The sequence below is a fragment of the Ostrea edulis genome, chromosome 9 (assembly GCF_947568905.1).
Source record: "Ostrea edulis chromosome 9, xbOstEdul1.1, whole genome shotgun sequence".
Taxonomy (NCBI): Eukaryota; Metazoa; Mollusca; class Bivalvia; order Ostreida; family Ostreidae; genus Ostrea; species Ostrea edulis.
In genome coordinates this window covers 29,462,127-29,487,824 of record NC_079172.1, presented here as the reverse complement: position 1 = coordinate 29,487,824, position 25,698 = coordinate 29,462,127, and the positions used below count along the sequence as shown (strand labels likewise).

At 37.2% G+C, this 25,698-nt stretch overlaps 1 protein-coding gene across 3 annotated transcripts in view; it reads right to left on the bottom strand.

Annotated features, from left to right (window-relative positions):
• Positions 1-9,847: 9,847 nt before the first annotated feature.
• Positions 9,848-25,698, bottom strand: part of LOC125658979 (GRIP and coiled-coil domain-containing protein 2-like) — a 34,431-nt gene continuing 18,580 nt past the window's right edge. For all 3 annotated transcript variants that reach the window (XM_056150126.1, XM_056150127.1, XM_056150128.1), the window contains 14 exons: positions 25,246-25,346; positions 24,782-24,859; positions 24,285-24,464; positions 23,759-23,838; positions 21,721-21,774; positions 20,922-21,044; positions 20,582-20,684; positions 19,349-19,579; positions 19,067-19,102; positions 18,624-18,687; positions 17,489-17,577; positions 15,645-15,788; positions 14,754-14,862; positions 9,848-11,860 (listed from right to left, as the gene is read on the bottom strand). In XM_056150126.1, coding sequence (XP_056006101.1) covers positions 11,775-11,860; positions 14,754-14,862; positions 15,645-15,788; positions 17,489-17,577; positions 18,624-18,687; positions 19,067-19,102; positions 19,349-19,579; positions 20,582-20,684; positions 20,922-21,044; positions 21,721-21,774; positions 23,759-23,838; positions 24,285-24,464; positions 24,782-24,859; positions 25,246-25,346 — 1,478 coding nt within the window. In that variant the 3' untranslated portion in view covers positions 9,848-11,774. The remainder of the gene's footprint in view (positions 11,861-14,753; positions 14,863-15,644; positions 15,789-17,488; positions 17,578-18,623; positions 18,688-19,066; positions 19,103-19,348; positions 19,580-20,581; positions 20,685-20,921; positions 21,045-21,720; positions 21,775-23,758; positions 23,839-24,284; positions 24,465-24,781; positions 24,860-25,245; positions 25,347-25,698) is intronic.

Below are 25,698 nucleotides of genomic sequence, written 5' to 3'. Positions count from 1 at the left end.
ATGACATTTTAACACTTTACACAATCATTCCTCACGATGAATTAAAGACTAAAATTCTTGACATCATAGACTGTTCTTTCATCAACAAAATTGGAAAAATGAAATATCCATACCAAATGATCGATCATTCAAAAAAATACTTTGTTAAACACCACTCTGATTTAATGCACAAGAGCTCTAGATTTGAAATACAAAACATGCTGGGGTTCCTTATTGACAATATCTTCGTAGTCTTTGCCGATCAGGTCTTCTAACAGTCTGTTGGAATTCCCATGGGCACGAATTGTGCTCCTGTTAACTGACCTGTTTTTATATTCTTATGAAAATTTTATTCAAAAGCTTCTACATATGTCGATTCGATATACATGTATACTCGTGTGGATCCGGGTTAGAATGGGTCCTCATTACCCCTACCTTGTCGTAGGAGGCGATAAAATGAGACCAAAAAAACGAAATCCCGTGTCACAGCAGGTGTGGCAGGTGTTGCACATAGCATAGGTCTAAATTTTGCAGCTCTTCACCGACAATGGTGATGTCTCTATATGAGTGAAACATTCTCGAGAGGTACGTTAAACAATATACAATCAATCAATTGATTCGATGTATCCCTGTGAACTCGAAATAAAACACACCACAGAGTCCTTCACATCTACTTCGCACTTAGATATTTTATTGAAAATAAATATTAACGACAAACTAATAACTCAATTTTATAACAAACGGGATTATTTCAACTTTTCCATTGTCAACCTCTCATATTTATGTAGAAATATTCCATTATCACCTGCACATGGTGTTTTTATCTCTCATCTGATTCGATACGCAAGAGCTTCTTTTGCGAAAGATAACTTTATAAACCGAGTTAGGCTACTGACAAATAATTTAATGTGAATGGGGTTTCAACAGTCTCGTTTAAATTTCGCAGATTATATGGTCGTTCTAATGACCTAGTTTGCCAATACAACCTAACGTTGGGTCAAATACCGTATGACGTGTTTCATACCGATTGTAAGACCGTTCTTGACACATTGGTTTTGACTACGGATTACTCCGTTTATCTGATCAAGATATAGAACTTCATGGCTGGTGTGACTGGTCGATAGCTGATGCTTACTCCTCCTGGACACCTAGACATCTGGTATATCCAGTGGTCCGTGCTTGCCAAACTCTCTATTTTCTATTCCTTATAGGTGTTATGAGATTAATCACTGTTCGTCATCTTTGTCATAAAGTTGAGTTGTTTGTTTGCAGTTAATATTTATTTTCAATAAAGTATTTAAATATGAGGCAGATGTGGAGGATTCTCTGGTGTCTTTAATTTCGAGTTCACAGGGATATATCGAATTGACATATGAATAAAAATGATTACTGTTGATCGATGAAACGTCGTCGGTATATCTAAATGACGAGTTGAAGGCCAAAAGATATCTTTTCTTCTCAGAAACTTTTGAATAAACTCTGCATCATCAGAATATTTATACAGGTCAAATAACAAAGGAGCACAATTCGCGTCCATGGGAATTCCAACAAACTGTTGGAAGACCTCATCACTAAAGACTTCGAAGATATTGTCAATGATATTTCTTATTTCAACTGCAGAGTACTTGTGTATGAATTGGAGTGGTGTTTAACAAAGTAATTTTTGGATGACTGATCATTAGGTATAGATATTTCATTTTTCCATTTTTGTTGAAGAAGCAACTGTCTATGATGTAAAAAATCTAATCTTTAATTTATCGTAAGTAATGGATGTGTAAAGTGTTGAAAAGTCATACGTTTTGATGTTGTTGATTTGAGAACATTTTTGCGATTTCAAATTTACTAAGTTCTTTAGAAGATTTTTTTTAGAATCCACACATGATTTACACCACTTCTGGCATATGTGGTGGCACAGTACGTTTGAAGTTTCTTATTCACAGCTGTTAATATTTTCTTGAGGAGCAAACATAGGAGCTTGGTAAAATATTTACTCGATCCAGCAATATATCTTTCTTTGTAAGGGCTTTTCCTAGTTTAGGAAACCAGTATAGGTACGATATCTCTTATTCATCCATTCCATCGACTGAGATATTAAAATAGTCTAAAACAGATGCCTGATTTTTTAAGAATTGCATCTTTTGAAAGAGCAGTCGAGTCTTAAGTACGATTACCAAATTTTTCGTTTAAAATACAGTTAAAATAATTGGACTGACAAAGACAATGTTTTCACAAGCTTTGCCAACTGGAACCAAAATATATTCCTCATGTCACCTATCTAATTCTTTGAGAACTTCTGGTTTACTAAAGACAGAAGGATAAATGGTATGTACTTTTGTTTTGATGTTTCTAATATGGGATTTTAATATTCCTCTTATATTTCTAATCCATCCAGGTATCAATTTCTTCTTTTACATATTTAGCCCATCGTCTGGCATAATATTCGACAAAATTCATAATAGAGATGAAGTACTTTCGCCAATTAAAATACCAAGGTTCTCCGAATTTAGGACCAAGGGAACAAGTGATTTGAGGTCCTCGTTTTTAACTACATGTATATCAATATCACCAGTGATTGCATGTCGAGCTGGACTATAGTTGAAAGACGACGAAGAACTAGAACATGTAGGTGGATTAAGTATAAGATGGTTTATATCTAGGCACTGCAAAGTTTGTAATTAAAAGGATAGCATACAATAGGAACGACAGGGTGTAGACCTGAACTTGAAATATGTTGGAATACAAGACTGAACTTTTCCTGACGAATAATGTTGCTTATGTTGACGGCATCTATTCCTTTGTTGGTAAATTGGAGTTTAGGGAATTGACGGTGTGATTTGGAAGGAATATCATCCATAACCCGCGATGGTTTAAAGAGCCTGTGATGGACAACATCCGTAATCACAGAGTTCAGTCTATATTCTGGTGGTGAAAAATCTAAGTATGGACTAGCTTTGGCTTCTTCAATTAACGTATTTCAATATCCCAATGGGATAGGACAAAGATGTGGACTTAATACGCAATTTCCGAGATATCAGCCCTTTTGAGATGGAGGTACGTTCAGTATTCTGTTGAACGCTTTGGTGGACACAAGTTGTATACATAGAGTATAAACTAGCTATGTAAATAAGGATATAATTCTGAAAGCATAAATTTTGTTTATATCAGCCGTTGGTATACATTAAACTGACCATATCAAGAATCATTTGTTTGAATTAGGCCATTGAATTAAATATGAAATTATCATTTATTTCCTCTTCTACACGAGTGATACCTCAATCAAAGAGAGATGGCGATCATCAATTTTTGTTTCAGCTATTTTATTATCAAATTCTCATAAACTTATTAAATTTGTGTGTCCTTGAAATTCGGGTGGTTGCATGACGTCTGGTAATCATCCTTTACGCAATATATGAACGCAGCGATAAGCATTTGTACCTACTACGTGAATAAGAAAAAGTATTTTGCGCCTCACCGTGTGTAAAAGTTCAACAAAGGGAAATAACTACCGGGTAACTTAGAAATTGTATATTGTCTGTTGACGTAAGGTAAAATTGAATCAAACGTGACATCGTGTATATTTAGTCTTTATATGAACGATGTCCATGATTACGTTTATGTCTTTGAGCATTTGGAAAAAGTTCCATCACATTCACGTAATTTCCTTGTGGACGAGTCGAATTTCGCACATTATGTTTCGGTATGAAACACGTCACACAGCATTTGACCCATATATAGGTTATATTGGCAAATTACTAGATCGTTATAACGACCATAGAATTTGCGAAATGTTGATTTTAAAAGAGACTGTTGAAACCCCTGTAGCATCAACTTGTTTGTCAGTAGCCTGCCTCGATTTAAAACTGACCATACGCAGAACAAGCTCTTGCATATCGAATCAGTTGAGAGATATAAACACCATATGCAGGTGATAATGGAATATTTATATATAAATATGGGAAGTTGACGATGGAGAAGCTGAACTCGTCCCGTTTGTTATATATTTGAGTTGTTAGTTTGCCGTTGATATCTACTTTCAATAAAATATCTATATATGAAGCAGAAGTGGACGACTCTGTGTATGATTCATGGTAGACACAAGTTTCTGTTTGGCTTGAGAAAACGACAATCTCCACTCTAATAGGTTTCCACTAGAAACAGTTTACTTCCTATTGGCAGACAGTGATATTCATTTTTTGAAAGTTCTTCAAGCACAGGTTCAGGAGGCCAAGTATGCAAGAGACATCTTTCAATCCATGGTCGTGTGAATGTAGGTCAATGTATACCAGCAAAAAATTGGGTATAATCAACTTTAGTAGATCCAACATAAGAATTGGCAAAAGGACCGTGACTAGTGACTCTCTGGTAATTTTTATCGCCAGTTACCCTTTCTAACGTTTGCTGTCATTGACTAGAGCAACTGATGATGCGATGACGTCGTCTTCTGGTGATGTTAGAAGCTGTAGTCTGACAAATCCAGTCAGTGTATCATTGTCCTCCTTCAGAATAATGGTGTGTTCTGTGCTATCGTAAAGCCTGGCCTGTGAGATATCACTTATTTGTTTATGATCATAATTCCATAACATGGTGTCTATTTCCGATGATTGAAACCTGAATCCCTCTCGATGACTACCACTTAACATCCTTCTCCTTCCTCTATTTATCTCTACAGGTTTCGCTATCATTTCCCCCATATCTTTCACGTCCCTTCTGACGGTCACTTCTGTCGGTGCTCCTATCTCATGACACAGACCCACGTACAGGACCTCTGATACACGGGAAATATCACCCATTCTGTAACTTATCAAATAAGAATTGATTAATTTCCAAGCCGAATATTATTAAATTAAGAATGAATATTTGTAGCAACCGATTGTTGTGGATTTTTTTAAATACAGTCCTATTATTTTACAATTAATTTCGTACATTTTATTCCATAATCCAAGATTTTGAAACATTATTCAATCTCTATTGTACTGATTAATATATGCAACAGATGAATGATTACGGTCGTTGAAAATTCGTAGACTATAATCAAGCACACAAAATTCTCCACCCATACCCCTAAAAAGCCCATCAAATACCCAATCTACTTTCCTTTTGATCTGTGTTTTCAGAGATCTTCTTTTCTTGGAAGTAAACGATATACCTTGCATCTATGAGGAAGGTGTGTGTGTTAGAGTATTGTAATGAATAGCTTGTTACAATGGTCAGTCATTTCATCATAATAACATTGATTGATTGTATCTTGCTTAACGTTTCGCTCAAGAATTTTTCACTCATATGGAGCCGTCACCTAGACCGGTGAAGGGCTTCAAATTTAGGCCTATGCTCGGTGCTTACGGCAATTGAGCAGTGAGGGTTATTTAGCGTGCCACACCTACTGTGACACGGAACATCCGTTTTTAAGGTCATTTCCGAGGGCCCGTGACATTCACACCTGATGCCGAGCGTTTGGCGATGGAACTGTCACTACCTGTTTTAACGACTTAGGTCTGTCGCGGCCAGGATTCGAATTCCGACCTCCCGCATGCGGGGTATCATATTAAGAACGAAATACCCAAAATGCTTGAAATACTTCAATGAGTACACCCCCACCCCACCGCCGGTGAAAACGTATGTATTATAAAGTCGATTTTGGAAATATATTAAAGGTGCAGTATAATGGCAATTTTTTAAGTTATTGGTGTACGAATAGTAAAACGACGCTGGCATGCCAAGGCAGGTCATATTCCACTTATGCATATAAATTGCAGTCTTTAAGATATGTCCTAAACATAGGGAGAGAGAGAGCTACTACCCTTTAAAATTATTTTGGATATTTACAGAAAAACATTCAGTATTTTATTGGCTAGTCCAAGTCCATCTTCCGGATGGTCTGTGTGGGGCAAACGTGTCTGCCAACATGAGCTTGTTACAGCTGGCGAATTGCAGTATTCTCAGGCTTCTCGTTTGTCTCGGTGTTGCAAAAACCGCCCACATGTGTCTTTAGAGTTCGTGTAGGCATCTTCTTCAGTCATCCTATACTACAAGGATGTCCTTTTTTGACGTCTGTTCTAAGGCTTCTTACAGTTGTTCGTAGAAGTCTTCTACATCGTTGTCATTGTAGCCTGTTGTCGGTGCGTACGCCTGTATGATGGTAATGTTGAAATGACTAGCTCTCAAGCGGATGTTATTGAGTCTGTTGTTCACTTACCGACAGCTCATGACGGTTTTCAAGATGTTCTTGTGAACAAGAAAACCGACACCGCGCTCATGTTTGTCCTCTCTCCCACCAAGTACATATTATGGCCTTCCAAGGTAGAAGTTTCTCGAATCTTCTATCGTAATTCACAGAGTCCAAGGATGTTCCAGTGGTATCTGTTGATTTCGTTAGTAAGCTCTTCTAGCTTACCTGCTGCTCTCAGCGTTCTCATATTCCAAGTGCCAACTTATGTTTTGCCGATGACATAAACGGCCTTGTAGGAGAAGAACTTGCAAACCTTGTAGAATGCTCGGATAAAGCATCTAAAATCTACGGGATGCAGATCAGCGCAGAAAAGACCAAACTGATGACAAACAACACCAAAGGCATCAGCACTGACGTCACAGTGAGCGGGGAGAGGGTGGGCATCAGCACTGACATCACAGTGAGCGGGGAGAGGGTGGCCACTTTCAACAACTTCAAATATCTAGGAGGCATTGTCAGCGACGAAGGGTCCAAACCCGAGATACTCGCCGGAATCGCCCAAACCACCACAGCGCTCACCAAACCCGAGACCATCTGGAAGGACAGGAACATTACGCTCAGCTTAAAGATCAGACCGATGCGCTCCTTGGTCATAACCATATTCCTGTACGCCTGTGAACTATGGACTCTACCAGCAGACACTGAAAGATGGAGATTAGATGCTTTCGCAGACTTCTCTACATTTATAAAGATCACATCACAAATGAAGAAATCGGGAATAGGATCAGACAAGCTAACGGGCCCTATGAAAACCTGTTGACCACAGTAAAAGTGCGCAAACTGAAGTGGTATGGGCACGTCCAACGATCACCAGCACTTGTCAAGACAATCCTGCAAGGTTCAGTACAGGGGCGGAAAAGGCGAGGAAGAGAGGGAAGGTAAACATCCCAGTGGACAGGCCTGAAGCTGAGGAAAACTCTCAGAATAGCAGACAGCAGTAGAGAGAGAGTTGGTTAAGAAGTTTTCGGTGGCGCCCCCACTACGGGAGAGGTGAAGATGATTCAGTATAACAATGGCCGTTATAGAAATAGATCACGAATGTACCTTAACAAAAATTAGAAAAGTATAACACTAACCCAGTGTTTAAACGGCGATCAATATGACCATATATTTTCAAATTAGATCACAGTGATCTACTTTTAGGTCGTGACAAACATTCACCCTAAGTTACATCAACTGAACAGGTTTGATGGTCCTTGGCCTCACAATGTGCAAGATGTGATTTGCACATCATATAAGTCTGTACAGCCATAAAATTCAATTAAGAGGCCAAAATGACCTATTTCTGGGTCACAACACATCTTTTCCCATCAACAGACCGGGCTTTGTAGTCCTAGACCTCAATAATAGGAATGACCAGGAAAGACTAACAGATGGACGAACAATATACAGTCCGTTTAAAGACATGCATACAAGTACTACAAAGAGCAGATAATGCCCGTTTTACAGAATTGCAAAGTTAACAACATGGAACAATTTTGCAAATCAACAAAAAATCAATAAATCTGGTTTCCTTAAAAGAGTTTATATTAAAATCTTTATTTGTTTGCTTATGGGCGATGCATGTACTATTTGTAAACTTTACAATATAAAATACACTTAAAATGTGTCTTCTGCTAGTTTCGTACAAACGTGGAAGGGTCTACTGGTTCAATGAGATTCAGTTAGACACTGATATGTTTCCCTACTTCTCAGGTACTATACCGCATCATAATACTCCGTTTTCCTTTCTGTTAGTGTCTTTAAAGTTGAGTCAAACAGGACAAAACAAGAGATTGTTTTATGAAAAACAAATGTCTACCCATCTCCCCAAATTGGAAGTGCTCCAAATGAAACCTCCTCCCCTTAATGTACTGCATGGTATGGAGGAGAAAGCATGAGCAGGAATATAGACATTATGAACTCTGATAAGCCACATAGGAGAATCGTTCACAAGTTATTTCACATCCTCCACCCCTCCTAGATCCACTATAACTTTTAGGAAAAGAATAATATCCTCCTGTCCCTTCAATATGCACATCTGCAGATGGCAATGAAGCATTGTACAAAGTCTATCCTATACGCCATATAGGAGAAGCGTTCACAAGACTTTGTGACAGACATAAGGATGGACGGACATAAAGTACAAAACAATGTCTCCACCTGAAAGAGGGGAGACATAACAAGAGTACCACAAAAGGTACAACATACGCCCATCAGACAGTAAAATTCAACCTGTAAGCATATCATGCACTCTGAGTTGATATCACACACATTCTGAATAGAAAAGTCTCAAAATAGGTCATGGTGCACCAATCCATCTGACATGTGAACTGATGATGTATTATTGTGACATGTTAGTGCAATATCTGTATCAGTCTATGATAAGAAAAAGTCCAGAAAACTATTTGACCTACTTTTAGTCCTAAAGTAGGTCAAGGACGGACCAATCTGGCTGAAATGCAAACTCACTCTTACACTTCTTGAGGGAGAAATTGTGACCAAATTTCAAAGCCATACATGCATCCCTTACAGAAAAAGTATGGAAAATATACCTGACAGAAAATCAGCCAGCCTGCTAGACAGACAGACGTACAGCACCATAACACAATATACCAACTGTCCAAAGGCACGTATAGCACCATAACACAATATACCAACTGTCCAAAGGCACGTACAACATCATAACACAATATACCAACTGTCCAAAGGCACGTATAGCACCATAACACAATATACCAACTGTCCAAAGGCACGTACAACACCATAACACAATATACCAACTGTCCAAAGGCACGTACAACACCATAACACAATATACCAACTGTCCAAAGGCACTTACAACACCAAAACACAATATACCAACTGTCCAAAGGCACGTACAACACACAATATACCAACTGTCCATAGGCACGTACAACATCATAACACAATATACCAACTGTCCAAAGGCACGTACAGCACCATAACACAATATACCAACTGTCCAAAGGCACGTACAACATCATAACACAATATACCAACTGTCCAAAGGCACGTACAACACCATAACACAATATACCAACTGTCCAAAGGCACTTACAACACCAAAACACAATATACCAACTGTCCAAATGCACGTACAACACAAAATATACCAACTGTCCATAGGCACGTACAGCATCATAACACAATATACCAACTGTCCAAAGGCACGTACAGCACCATAACACAATATATCAACTGTCCAAAGGCACGTACAACACCATAACACAATATACCAACTGTCCAAAGGCACGTACAACACCATAACACAATATACCAACTGTCCAAAGGCACGTACAACATCATAACACAATATACCAACTGTCCAAAGGCACGTACAGCACCATAACACAATATACCAACTGTCCAAAGGCACGTACAACATCATAACACAATATACCAACTGTCCAAAGGCACGTACAGCACCATAACACAATATACCAACTGTCCAAAGGCACGTACATCATAACACAATATACCAACTGTCCAAAGGCAGGCGTATAATAAAATTGAAAGTGTACCTTCTCTCCTTTCTCATCAATCATGGGCAAAAAATACTTGAGGATCAATTCAAACCTACAATCCCATCAACTGGCCACTAACATGCTCTTAGTTATTCAGAAAACAGAAACACATTGATTTAGAAGAAATATCACTTTATTATGTTATCACAATATTGCACTCTGAAAGACCAGTGTGGTTAACAACTAAATGCAACAATTATGCAAATTAATTTGTGCTTTCATTTCCAAAAATAAATAAAAAATGCTTTTTAAAACATTCAAAACTTACTAAACTTAAATGCAGACTGGATGAAATGTTACCAGGCAATGCAATGCATTCTTACTGAATAATTTTTGAAGCCTTTTCCATGATAAAGGCCAAGGAGATGGCTACAAATCTGAAAATTATTCAAGCTAGAAAGCTTTTCAAGGAAAAGTGTTCCCTCCTTACTGGGGCACATCACTTAAGACATAGTTATGATTTATTAAACCTCATTAACACAAATTTTCCTTTGTATATAGCTAATTTGCATATTTATGAATTACAACGTACTTTCTAAATTTTTCAACCACATATCTGGTTTTTTGAGTACTTTATACACTTACATGCAAGATCCACAATGACTTGTAAACTGGACATTAATGCATTTATAGAATTTTTTTTAAAAATCTCCCAACATTCTTCCAATACATGACTAACAGCCTCCCAGTTTATATCTGTTACAATTGAGTCGAACGTTTAAAAGCATTGCACAACTTTCCTTGCTTCAAACACGAAAAATGAAGTGCATAAAAACGAGAGCACTGACTAGTTGATTTAAACAGTTTAAATTTCACAAAAGAAATAAATAAACTACATTGTAAATTAAACACCGGACTGCCATATTTTTTAATCTCGGTTCGAATTACATCTATTTGATAGGAAAATATATGTATTTTACTTTGCTGAGTTAAAAATTCTGTCCAAGGCCTATCCTAATATTCTAAAAATTATTTACGAGATCTACGAACCTATTTAGCACACGACGTGCTCTGTGCTTCAACAATCTGCTATCTTAAATCCTAACCTCAGTCATAAAATACAAAACACCCAACATCAAACCTTTATCAATGATTATGTAGATACAGTACATGACACTTGGTCCAAGATTATGCAGATAAGATTTCATGAATATTACAATACTAATGATAACTAATTATGAAATGAATAATAACAATACCATAATTTTTATTATTCAAATCCCAATACAATGTATATTTGTACCTGAATCTTTATGAACCTGTTTACTAGTGAATGAATGAACATATGGAGACCATAAATCTCTGAAAAGGAATGCAATACCCATCCCCTTCTCCAAATTTCATAATAAATTTGTGTTACTTTCAAAATAAATTCAAAAATTGATGCATACTTGTTAAAGTAAAACAGATAAAAAAAAAGAATAAAACCTGAACAAACACCCAAGGTGCCAAATTCAAATTGTTGACAGCTAAACACAATGTACAGAATTTTCAGTGACTGTTACCATGGCTACTGACATATTGTCTCTTTTAACCATCTTGTTTGTGCTTGACACTCAACACAAGAAAAACACACGTATACAAAATAAAAACCCACTGAAAATCTGATCTAATGGTCAGGAATGGATCAAATATTAAAATGGAACTCAGATTAGGCGTCTCTCTTCCTTGGCAGTCTCGATGAAAGAATGGAATGTATGGTGAAGCAGAAAAGTAAACACAAAAACTTCCAACGCATGGAAAAGCTTGATGGCAGTCATCTCTGCATTTGGAAATGACCATTGTGAACAGGTGGAATGTAACAGGAACCATCAGAAACACTGCTAACATCCTAATACTTAGACATCCACTGAACTGTACCGAGATTGTACATAATGTCCACACGGGGATTTCAATCACACAGACAGATTTCTGTCTCATACCGCTTACTTTTATTCCATCATCACACCACTTTAATATCATTTCTGTTTGGAATCTCCCAATTTCCTGCAGTCCTGACATCGATGTAGATACGACCTTCCGTCCGCTGACCTGCTGGACCCTCACACCAGTCCTGACCAGCGGTGTAAATAAGATCCCCATCCACCACCCTGCTGTGGCTGTTGCTGACTGGCAGAGTTGTCTTCTCCTGAAATGTAATGAATAGTTATATGTACAGTGGAACCCCGTTATGACGTTTTCCATTTTGTCACGATAAAATAACGTAATACCGGGGTCAACGTAATAAACGTTTCCAGTGAAATCCATTAAAAATATCATTTGGAAACTGTATATCTTCCGTTGATACTCCGTGAAGGTGTGTGTGTGAACATATCTATACTGTCTTTGTTTTAAAGACTATGACACTTGATTTATTTACATCTTATCTTAAATGTCTGTAATTCTTCATGTTTTCATCCCTTTTCTTTATTTCTTGTGTAGGATAAATAAGGATGCTTTGATAAGCATTGCAGATCTGCTTTCGTTTCCGCCATTTTGTTCAACTTTAACATAATGCGTTCATATAAATTTCTCTCAATAACTCGTTCTGGTTTGTATTCAACGTTCGTACATAAAACAAAAAATAACAAAACATCGTTTTTCTTAAGTTATATCTCTACTACACGATACAAAACACAATTTAATAAATCCCATCCCAAAACAAACCAACAAAACGACGACACAAAACGCACGCGATATCCAACACTCGTACACTTTTTTCACCAACGTTAAACACGGAGAACAAACGCAATCCACTTTTAAAAAATAATGCACTAATATTAAGATCACATTTATAACTCTAAATGATGGCACTAAAATCACGTGCACATCAAAAAAAGATATCAAGGGATTTTAAAATGTTCACTGAGCTAAATGCCTTGCACGAATCGGCCGATAACACTGGGCAGTTTGATCGGCGTATTTGTGGACGAAATCTAACAACACCCAAACTATTATGTCAAAATAACTGACAATTGTTTTAATTGAACACCACCTTTTCTCACCTAACTATGTCCAAGCCTTTATCCAAGCTGTTTCAACTGTGATATGATAAATTTTGTCCTACATGCTGTCCGTAAATAGAGTTTTAATATCGAAAGCAATCACACGATGCTAAACATGCATATGGTTGAGAAATTATTATTTCTTTGATCATCAAAATATGAAAAATGAAGAAAATTTTATTGAGTACAATTTCTAAATAAACATCATTTAATTGCTTATCACTGGCTTCGATATGGGGTATTCACCTGTATTGATGTCACTAGATCTATCAAAGCGTGATCAGTCAAACGTCTCTAATCCCCTAACAGACCAGGTAATTTACATGGTGACTGCCTGGGGCAGCCAAGGTGTGAATGGCTTATTATTTTGAGAATCACTATTGAATAATTAGGGGATGTGTGTTGGTGTCTCACCACAGGGTAGTGAAATGCGTCTAGTGAGGCGGGGATCAAAATTGTAGATCTACTGCTGCCGCTGGCTAGCTTACTTGTAGGTGAAATGGTGAGGCGAGTGCGTAAATCTTGCCTTGCCAGTACAAAGCCTCTACACTACCAAGACTCCTTTCAATGCCTCCCCGTGGCAATGCACGTCAACTGGAATCTAGTATCTCAGGCTAAATTGAAAGGGGATCTCGGAGCAGCAAGGGCCCCAGAGATGCAGTGTGTAGGCCCACCGGCGTGTGGATATGCCCTAGCACTCATCAGCCTTGTCCCAGCTATGGGTCAAATAGCTCTGCTGCCTTGTGGATACCCATTTATGAGAAAGGCTAAGGGAGAGGTAACCCTAACAGAAACCCTAAGTGCTGAAGTCGGAGGTGATTGGGCCATAACTGGCGCACTTTAACAGACCACAACACCACGCATTTACAGCCATTATGACACTTGGAATCGCAACTAATCGTAGAGGAAGCAGAAATCCAAGTGTAGAGGCGAACGACAAGAAGAAGATTAGGGGATTATTACGTTTTTGTCGGAATTTTTACAACGTAATACCGAGTCCCGGCATCTTGGGACAACGTAATAACGAGGTCTATTTTATATAGGTTTGTTAAGAAATGGTTTTGTGCTTTGAAATTCCAACGTAATATGCGGACTAATGTAATTAAGGGGGAACGTAATAACGGGGTTCCACTGTAGTATCATTTCTCATGATCCCTTTTTGTACACTTTGTCAGTTACTTTGATTGCATGTTGTTTTATGTCTCATTCAAGAATTTTCACTCTTGTAGAGAATTCACCAGCTGTAGGTGAGGATCCGAGAATTTTACTTATGTACGGCACTTATAGCTGTGGTAGCGACAGCTCAGTATCGTGCCAATACTGACAGTGACACAGGACCTCTGTTTTAAGGAAATATATGAAAGACTTGTGACTTTCACTTCTAATACTGAGCGATGGGCAAATAAACAGCCACTAAACGTTAAAATGTCTTCTGTTTGATTGTTCGGAATCGAGAACCAAACTCAAGCCTCCATGATGTGAAATGAGCGACTTAACCACTACATTACTGCAATGCCTGCTGGCTAATCCTACTCGTTAACAGGGGATGTTTATTCCTCCTAAGCTTCTGATCCCACCTCTGGTGTTTCCATAAGCCAGGTTTGCCCTATTGATGTTGTATTCTTTGTGGGATTTATGAGATTGATTACTGTTCATTATCTTCACTTTTGCATTATCATGAATGAAATATTTAGAATAAAATGACCAGAGGAACACTTGCGTCAACTGCAAGACACATGGCTCCACCCACATATACAGACACCAGAAAAAGTGCCCCCCTCTGACTCCACCCACACATACAGACACCAGAAAAAGTGCCCCCCCCCCCTCCCTCCATGACTCCAACCACACAAACAGACATCAGACAAAATGCTCACCACACATAGTGGAGACAACATATAAAAATTTATATAACGTGTACAAATTCATCCTCGTCATATCAAAAACTTTACTACCAAGCTTCATTCACACAAACTTGTATGGCATTTTCAACAGAACTGTCGACCTTCCATTCCAGTACTTTTCTCCCCTACTCACCCTGTGCGGCTACATCCAGAGTGGACTTTTCCTCAGGGCTGAGCTTCAGCATCGTTGTCAGTACAGGGACCAACTGCTGCCTCTCGTCTCCGACCTTCAGACTTAGGAACTACAATATCAAGGTCACAATTCTAACAGAATGAACAAAGACTTTTATAGTATGACTGCGAAATGATTTTGTAAAGGTTCAGCTAAACATAGCAGACTACAGAGAATGCGACAACTTGACCGTACCACACACTGACTAAGTAATAGACTCTACTTTACATACTGATTTTGACTACAGATTACTCTGTTTACCTGATAAAGATTTAGGGCTCATGGTGGGGTCCAGTTTTGTATTTTTTATAGGATTTATGAGATTGATCACTGATTGTTATCTTCACTTGAATTGCAGAAGGATACTATCTATTGCGTGCCAAGTTTGACACTATCCTAAAGTCAGAACCTCTTTCTCATGATCATGAAATTTACAATTTTAGTAGAGGCCTTCCTACTCTACATTACTATGCATTTACATTTTTTTTTATACAGATGTGCAGTTGTAGAGAAGATTTTTAAAAATTGGTCTAAGTTTGGCAGTTTTTGCCTTGCCCCTAAGGCCTCTGGGGTGTTGGGAGTCCTGAATTTTACACTGTAAGTCCCCTTGTCCCAAAGTTGCTTCATATCAACTTAGAAAGGAATTGGAATGGTAATTATCAAGAAGTTCAGAATGTTTAATTGTTAACACATGACGACGATGACCAATAGTAATACATGTAAGTCACACGAGTGACCTAAAAAACTATTTTACTATGCAGAGTGAATTAACAAGTATTTTTTTACAATCACTGGAATGACCAGATAGTACCAGTGTCTACGAGGAAGCGAGTACCAGAAAGAAAGACTAACCTTCAGGAGAATGTTCTTGAGATACTCCATATTTGCCGCCTCCTTTTCACGTTGTTGGTTTCGCTCCAGCCGACGGATTTCCTCCTTCAAAATCTTAGCTTGCTCCTCTAATCTCATCACGGTAGCCTCATTCTCACTAGACAACTACAGCGAGATACAAAACATACATTAATGATAGGCAACTACAGCGAGATACAAATCATATATTAATAATGCAGACATCTAAGCGAGATACAAAACATATATTAATAATACGGACAACTAAGCAAGATACAAATCATATATTAACAATGCAGATGACTAAGCGAGATAGAGAGTCCATCAATAATTGACTTGTATACAAGTTATTCAAAAAATGTGTGGATCATATACAAGATGTTTGACAAGTCTGATCACCTCAGTGAGGATAATCCGAAAGATGCTAGATAAGTCTAATTACCTCAGTGAGATGTCGGATTACTTCAGTGAGATGACAGATTACCCTTAGTGAGATGTTTGATTACCTCAGTGAGATGTTTAATTACCTAAGTGAGATGTTTTATTACCTCAGTGAGATGTCTGATTACCTCAGTGAGATGTTTAATTACCTCAGTGAGATGTCCGATTACTTCAGTGAGATGTTTGATTACCTCAGTGAGATGTTTAATTACCTAAGTAAGATGTTTTATTACCTCAGTGAGATGTCTGATTACCTCAGTGAGATGTTTAATTACCTCAGTGAGATGTCTGATTACCTCAGTGAGATGTCTGATTACCTCAGTGAGATGTATGATTACTTCAGTGAGATGTATGATTACCTCAGTGAAATGTTTTATTACCTCAGTGAGAAGTCTGATTACTTCAGTGAGATGTATGATTACCTCAGTGAGATGTCTGATTACCTCAGTAAGATGTCTGATTACTTCAGTGAGATGTTTTATTACCTCAGTTAGTTGTCCGATTACCTCAGTGAGATGTCTGATTACTTCAGTGAGATGTTTGATTATCTCAGCAAGATGTTAGATTACCTCAGTGAGATGTCTACTTACCTCAGTGAGATGTCTGATTATCTCAGTGAGATGTCTGATTACCTCAGTAAGATGTCTTGATTACCTCAGTGAGATGTCTACTTACCTCAGTGAGATGTCTGATTATCTCAGTGAGATGTCTTGATTACCTCAGTGAGATGTCTGATTACCTCAGTGAGATGTCTACTTACCTCAGTGAGATGTCTGATTATCTCAGTGAGATGTCTTGATTACCTCAGTGAGATGTCTACTTACCTCAGTGAGATGTCTGATTACCTCAGTGAGATATCTGATTACCTCAGTAAGATGTCTTGATTACCTCAGTGAGATGTCTACTTACCTCAGTGAGATGTCTGATTATCTCAGTGAGATGTCTTGATTACCTCAGTGAGATGTCTGATTACCTCAGTGAGATGTCTGATTACCTCAGTGAGATGTTTGATTACCTCAGTGAGAGTCTGATTACTTCAGTGATATGTTTTATTACCTCAGTGAAATGTTTGATTACCTCAGTGAGATGTCTGATTACTTCAGTGAGATGTTTTATTACCTCAGTTAGATGTCCGATTACCTTAGTGAGATGTTTTATTACCTCAGTGGGATGTCTGATTACTTCAGTGAGATGTCTAATTACCCATGTAAGATGTCTGATTACCTCAGTGAGATGTTTAATTACCTCAGTGAAATGTTTGATTACCTCAGTAAAATGTCTGATTACTTCAGTGAGATATTCTATTACCTCAGTGAGATGTCTAATAATTACCTCAGTGAGATGTCTGATTACCTCAGTGAGATGTTTGATACCTTCGTGAGCTGTTATCTATATAGAATGATTACCTCAGTGAGATGTTCAATACGTTTGTGAGCCGTGGACAAGTTCTCTTTCAAAGTTTCCATTTCCACCTCAGTCACCTCTTTGGGGTGTACTATAAAACAAACAAGAGGTCTATGGGCTTTACTGCTCACCCGAATAGCACACACATAAATTCAATATTCCAAAGATGCACTCCTTGCATCATGAACTCGCAATTCTTCCTATATCATCTAGTCATCAGCCATCTTTACACCAGCTTCTAATGTCTCTTTATTACAATGTTGTCACCTAGATGCAAAAGGGGGAGGGAAGACCAGATGATGGACATGTTGACAGACATACATGATATTTCCTATATATACTATCTGTACATTGTTTGCAGAGGCTATTACTATGAACTTACTGTAAACCAACTTTTATTAGTGTCGGACAAATTTTCACAAGGTTTGTGATAAGGTATGAAGAATATTTTCTCAATGTGACCCAGTCCTTCAATGACTTTTGTATTTATCTCGGCCATGAAGATTAGTCCACACAAACCTGTTTATCAATGGTACATGTAAATCATGAAATTAAGTCATCGCAAATAGAAGTTGGTTTACAGAAGTTAAATGGACATGTAGACAAACACACAGACATAGTGATGACTCTATGACATCAAAACCTTGTTTGCTGGGGCTATTGCGAAGAACTTAATTTGTTCGCTACATGTTCAAAAGTACAGGAAAAAATTCTTAAAATTTCAATGCTTATTTTCATACATTAAATGATCCATATGACCCTATCTTAGGACTTGATCTCTTGATTCACAGACCAGAAATTTCAGTTTTTGTAGATACCACTACCCTGTTGTAACTATAAAGTCAGTCTCTGTGCTAGATGTTCAGATTAGTTGTCTGATGTTCAAGATTTCACAAAAAAGAATCTTAAAGAAATGTTTTATATTCTATGTGAATCATAAAGCATTAGAATTCTTTAACACGGGAACATGAACGGTAGAAGCTTCTCCCCTCATTATCATTGTGTACCAAGTTTGATGTCCAAGAGAAAAGAAGAACTCATGAAATAAATACTGCTAATGAAGACTCACCGTTCTGACATACAAAACAGCAGTAAAAGAGGTTAATTTTGTCAACTGTGACAACGCAGAATCAATACCTGTGTCCTCCGGACCCGTTGACAGAAGTCTATCCAGGGGTAGGGGAGAGGGCTTGGTTACCCCCTACAAAAAGATAAATGATTTAAATCAGAGGTCCATAAATCTCATGGAAATCTCATGCATATTAATCAGGACATTACTTTTTTTGCATCGATATCTAGTAGGCATAAAAAATCAACTAGTATGAAATCCTTGTCAATTTCAGCCTGTACAGATCAAGTAGGCATAACAAATCAACTAGTATGAAATCCTTGTCAATTTCATCATGTACAGATGCTAGTTAATGTCAATGGAATTTTTCACTCTAGGAATTTTTTCATTTGTGAATACATTTCCTATTGGTATTTTTTTTCATCAAAATGTGCACATTTTGTTGTGTGATATTTCCATTATCTGCAGTCTTTGTTGAGAATGCAATGTTACTCAGTAGATAAACAAATACCTTAGAGCACGGTTCTGGATCCACAATTTCAGATCCCTGAAAGAGAAACTTTGGATGCATTACAAAACACAAGCGAAGTGTAAGCACTCTTACAAAAGCTTCAGGAAAAGTGTACACAGCCTCAACACAGTTTCAGCATCTATACCATATCATTCAAATAGTAAGTTGCATTAAGAGATTGTAATGATTGTGTATAACTAGAAAGTCATGGAAGAGACCCTATATTGGCGGGGGGATATCTTATACACAGATATTTAACTTGTCCTCTTAACAAATGTTTACCTCCCCTTCCTGCCTCTCTTCGTGTCTGATGTCATGGACTAAATATTCCATTCCTGCGGACACGGGACTCTGCCTCTCTGTAGCCGCTGTTGAGCGCAGGTTCATGACCTTTGACATCTGTTGCTGAAGCTCCTTCTGGAGACGGGCATTTTCACGCTCCAGTGAGTCTATCTGCATTTGTAGCATGTTGATGGCGTGGCTCTGGTCCTCTTGAAGAGACTGAATTTGATCCTAAAGGAACATGAAGCAATTGTAGCCAATTAGTTGGTAGGGTCAGGAAACAAGTTGTGTGAGGTATGAATTGTTTTCTTTAAAAATAATTTTGAATATCTAAACCTTGCTGTTTTGGAAAACTTTTGTAAAATCCAAAATAAGTGACTAGTGTTCACAACTTCTATATTTATCTGCTTTACACACCTAATTTATTACACTAAGAGTTTATGATCAAGGTCATGTTATGACCAAAGTTAAAGCTTAAGACAGACAAATGAACAGACAACAAACAATATGCACTCAAATTTAAATCTTTGATGTATTGTATGTGTTGCGACTAATTATCAATGTTGCTTGTAGACATAGATCGTCTGCAGAATATTCATTCGAGGAAAACTATACATAAATAGCAAACAAAGTTACATAATGAGAGCATTCCCAAACGAAAAAGGTTGAACATTAACCACACCATTCCGACACATCTCTTTATACAAAACCATCTTTCTCAACAGAAGTGAGAGAAGACTGATTATAAAACCATTATACCCACTGTACATCTGTCAGTCTGTTCTTTTTTTATGCCTTAGGTGGAAGAGATCTTAATTAAGGTAAATAAAGTACATCGCAAAACCTTTTTTGCAATGGGCCAATTTATGCATAGCTGCAATAATGTTCAATCAAATTCAAGCTAAATTAACAAAAACTAATTTCACCTAAATATCATACACGCCAATTATAATACATTTACAGTTTACGCCTTTTGTTTTGTATTATTTCATAAAACTTTTCTCAGAGTACATGTGCATAAAGCATTCACATACATGTAGATTTCTAAGATAGGGTGAAAGTTACAGCAAGCACTTGTCAGACCTTAAACGTTATGATAAGCATTTGTCAGACCTTGAACATTATGATAAGCATTTGTAAGACCTTGAACATTATGATAAGCAGTTGTCAGACCTTGAACATTATGATAAGCAGTTGTCAGACCTTGAACATTATGATAAGCAGTTGTCAGACCTTGAAGGACAATGTAAGAGTCTCGTTTTGGAGATGCAGCTGTCTGGCGGCTTCTTTTTGTTCCTTCATAAGCAGACTCTTCTCATGGGCCATATCCTCCAGTCTACAAACACATTTTCATCATTAATTTCAACTTTAAATAAAAAAAGGCCCCAATCTACAAACACATGTGTATCATTAATTACATCATTGACACCTAACACATGGACAAAGTCTTTACGAGCCCCAAAATATAAACATCTCATATTGACATCACTTAGAATCCAAGGTCCAATCACTGGCTGTTTCTGTGTCACATGACTCTATGGTGACCTTTGACATTCTCTAAGACTTTAGTTACCTCCTCCTTGTAGTGTTGTCCTTCTCCTGCATGTCCGCTATCAGTTTGTTGTAGCGACCCAGTAAGTGACTATTCTCCTCCTGCTGGACCTCCATGTCGGTCTCCGACATCCTCAGCTTGTCACTGCAGGAATCAAAATCAAAAATAAACACAATGTACACTCACAGCAAAAATCAGGTTGCATTTTGGGTCCATATTGATTTGCATCCCAGCTGAGATTTTTCTACTAATGCAGGAGCATCACCAGGTGTACAAATACATGCGTTTACGGCCGTAGCAGTGAAGGATCTTTATCATGTCAACGCCTAGTGTCACTCAGGACCTCCTTTTCTGAGGTTGTCTGAACCCCCCCCGACTTTCACTTCTAGTGCTGGGCAAATCAACAGTCACTTCCAGTATTTAAAGTCTTACATTTGATTTGAATGCCTGGATTGGGAATAAACCCAGAATCTCACTGGTTGCAAAGCAAGTAACCTAACCAATAATAGCCTATCAAAACCAATCAGACTTAAAATACAACACACAGAAAATAATAGCTTTTCAAGACCGATCAGATTTCAAATACAATACACAGAAAATAATACCCTTTCAAGACCGATCAGACTTAAATTACAACACACAGAAAATAATACCCTTTCAAGACCGATCAGATTTCAAATACAACACACAGAAAATTCTTTCATATGAAAATATCATGGTTTTATGGAAACTAAGGGGAGAATAAAAAGAAAAAAAGCACAAGATTAGTAAATACAAAACAAAGAATCCGACGAAAATTTTCTATTTGAATGAGGTCTACCTTAGCTCCTGAATCTTTGTCTTCAGTTGTTCAACAGCCTTTTCCAGTCTTTCTCTAAATGAAAGAAAATACAAATTCATTGTTGGTCAAAAAAGAAAAACATCTGTATGCAAGACAATTCTTCAATAAGATTTACTGTGTACAGGTTTTTCCTCAACCATCTACCCCTTGCAAATGGATTTTGTTCCATTTCAAATTGTTTTAAAAGAGAAATAACGGTCTTGTATACATGTATATTTACTCAGTCACTGACAACAAGAGGAAAAGGAGGTAAAAATAAACTGGGGGCAACAATTTTCCCTGTATACAGTATGTTTGTGAAATATGACTGCTTACTTAAGTGGCCACACTTTTATGTAGCAATGATGACTTTGACAAAATCCTGATTAAGCAAAATTCTGACCACAGCTTTTTACTCAATCAAATATGGTGCATTCTATGTTATGACCAAGGTTTAACCTTGACATATGACCTTGAAATACTTTGATCTTTATTTTCTATTTTTTTTATGTGATCACGATCACATATGTATCGTTTACTAGTACAGTCAAACCTGTATAAAGAGACCGTCCAACGGAGAATGGAAAAAAGGTCACATATGACAGGTGGTCTCTTAATACAGGTTGCCTATTTTCCGCAGTTAATGGATAAAATATCGTAAATAATTTGTACAATGGAGAAAATGACTACATGCATTTGGAATTTATCATTAAGAATATCAAGTACGGTTTTAATAGTTGTAAAATAAAATTAATAATACACTGTAGTTAAAAATCTAGAATATGATGTGTTGTATTATAATTTTTTATTCATCAAAAATTACATTTAATCTATTTAAGAATGATAAACTTTGCATGCATTTCATATTACACATTTACATGAGATTTAAAAATTATTTATGAACTGCATGTAAATTTTCTAAAACTTATAAACACTTTGTTGTAAAGGGTATTTATGTATAGCCTACTTGTACAGTGTAACTGAAAAATGCAAAAGCAAATGGTGGTGAAGTGTTGCGTCTCCTTTTGTACAATACATGCTGGAAAATGTTATTCAATTTAAGAAACATTAAATAAATCACAATATCCATTGTACATGCACAGCAAATCTTTTAAGCTTAGAACTAATGCAGGCAATTTTCTTGAACTTGGACGTGTCAAATACTCGGGACATGTCGAAGTGAGCCGCTTGTTCCGGTCATTATTCTGGAAACCTCTAGTATCTCATGCAGGAAAAACTGCGAATACTCCGTTTAAAATTTCAGTACTAAGCACAATATTTACCTGATTTATATCACAATGGGGCAAATTTTTACTCTGTTGAACATAATGGTATAACAAGTGGTAGATTTTCATTTCCGATCTAGCCTACCCGGCACTTCTTAAAGTTTGTCGAAATTCACACCTTCAAATACACCGGCCTTGATTCCCTGATCCTTGATTTTGTTAAATAAACATCAACTCGGGTTTTATTAATTAACCACACACGACACTGCATGTTGACTGCTTAGGTATAATAATTTATTCAGAGGGCCGACTAAACAAGATCATCGCCAAACTATGCGTATTAAAACGAAAGTGTTAGGGGCGATAATTCCCAGAATAGTCGTGCATTTGAAAACGAAAGTGTTAGGGGCGATAATTCCCAGAAGAGTCGGCTCAACCGAAATCGAAAGTAGTAATCACGTTGTAATCGAAAAATGTACAGTCGTTAAATAGAGGTAAAATTTCGTGAAAATACACGAAAAGGTTGTAAAAATCATGGTCGTTGGTCGCGTCAGACAGGTGGTCGTTTAATACAGGTACAATACATAGAGTAACGTCTTGGGGGGAACTTTTTATGGTCACATACGACAGTGAGTCGCTTAATACAGTGGGTCGCTATGGCAGTTTTGACTGTACCTTTAATAGCTCAAAAGATGTAACCAAAATTACAAGTGTGAACAGATGATACACAAATGGACAAATAGATAGAGTGACCCAAAACAATATACGGTAACATCAATCTTTGTCAACTACACTGTATGTAAAGAATTTACCTTTCCAATTTCTCACTTTCGCTGGCTGCCGATTCCTGACTTCCTTTCTTCTGCTGTTTCAGAACACTATGCACTCTCACCTACAACATGTTGTAGTAAATCATGTCCGACTTCACTCACTTCCAAATTCTAAATTTTTCATTACTAGACCTTGCAATATTAAATATCGTTCAGAAAGACAACTGACCCGCTCTGAGATATTTTTCTTGTATTAATCTACATACTGGTACATGTATATACTTAACAAGTAAACCAACACAAACTCTAAATTTTCTTTTTTGTTTGATTGTTTAGGGATTTTGAGCCAAAGTGATGATATCCCAGCTTACTTTTTTATTGAACAATTTTTCAATGATTTCCAAATATTATTCAATAATCATATGACAACATAAAATATGTCCGAAGGGGCATCAAATCAGAATGAATTACAAAAAAAATTAGAGCCTTCCCTTTATTTTATCTTATAGCTAATCCTCCTCCTATTCTTGTAAACATGAACAAGAAGTTAGATCCTCCCCTATCTTACCTTGTAGCCATCATACTCTGCCTGTACAGCCTTCATCTCACTCCTGGTGACCTCCAGATCATCCTGAAGAGACTGGATCCTCCCCTCTAGAGACCGAATCGTCCGCTGGTTGGAATCGGTCAGGGATCGTAACTTGTCCTGTAATTTTTGTTTCTCTGCTGCCAGCTCCCCATTCTGTATCTGTTACAGCCAGAAATAAATGTCTTCAGATCATTCAATTCTAATTCCAGCAGTTTTCTACGTCAAATTCCGATACTCTTGCATAATACAGTGTTACCCATTAATCACATTACTAACATTTTAACACATATTACTTGTGAATTCCAGAAAGAATAATTTATAACCCCCCCCAAATCTTCTTTTCCTTCTTTCTTATCACTGTATATTTCTTTTACCAGAGGGACAGTATAGTAAACACAGTATCATAATCATTTTACACAGCATATATTCAAATATTCATGACCTATATATCACAGACCTTGACCTATTTTGCTTACCTTGCTTTCCTCGACCTGTTGGTTCAAGCCCTCTAGCTGACCTCTTAACTGGGCATCAGATGACCGTTGCTCAGATTCCTATAAAGTAAGTTCAGACGGTCACTTACAGCATGTAGTGAAGACCGATTTTGAACTGATTACCATGAATAACAATTCAAAATTTTCTCAAGACAATTGAGCAAAAACAGAATAATTTAGATCTTTTATTATTTCAGCAGTAACTTTATGGAACTTTTTAAATTTTTTTTATCAGAAATTGCATAACTTTGACACCTTTTAAATCAGCCCATCTAAAATGTTATTTTGATTTCCCATAATGTTTAAGGTCTCTTTTGAGGTAGCTCTTACACATGCATGTAAATTAAAAAAAAACCCAAAATACTTTCACATTATCCACTTAAATATTTGTCAGACATGTCATTATTTTGTAACCAATAGATTCACTCTACAATAGCTTAGCTTACCATTTTCTTGGCATCTGACAGATCTTTCTTGGTTTTGACCAACATCTGCTTCAGTTTGTTGGCCCTGTCTTCTGCTTGTACTCTCTGTTCCTCCACAGCATCTGAGAATTGTACAAAGGAAATCTACCGTCTGCTCAAAGCTACATGTTTGTGTTAAAACTACTAGTATTACTTATCTTTATGTCACATTGCAGGACTCTCTGTACAACAATCATCACTAACTATATTTAGATACCCGGGACAAAATATCTTTTGAAGTTATAAATAAAGAGTTCAACCAGTATTTTCACTCCAATACCCTTTTTTCTTTTCTAAACATAATAGTCCTAATCAACAACAAGAGTACCGCAAACGATACATAATACGCCCGTGAAATGCTTACACAGGGTGTTTTTCTTGTGCTATAATTTGTATAACTTTGCTTCAGGTAGTATCAGCCATCATGAGGCTGTG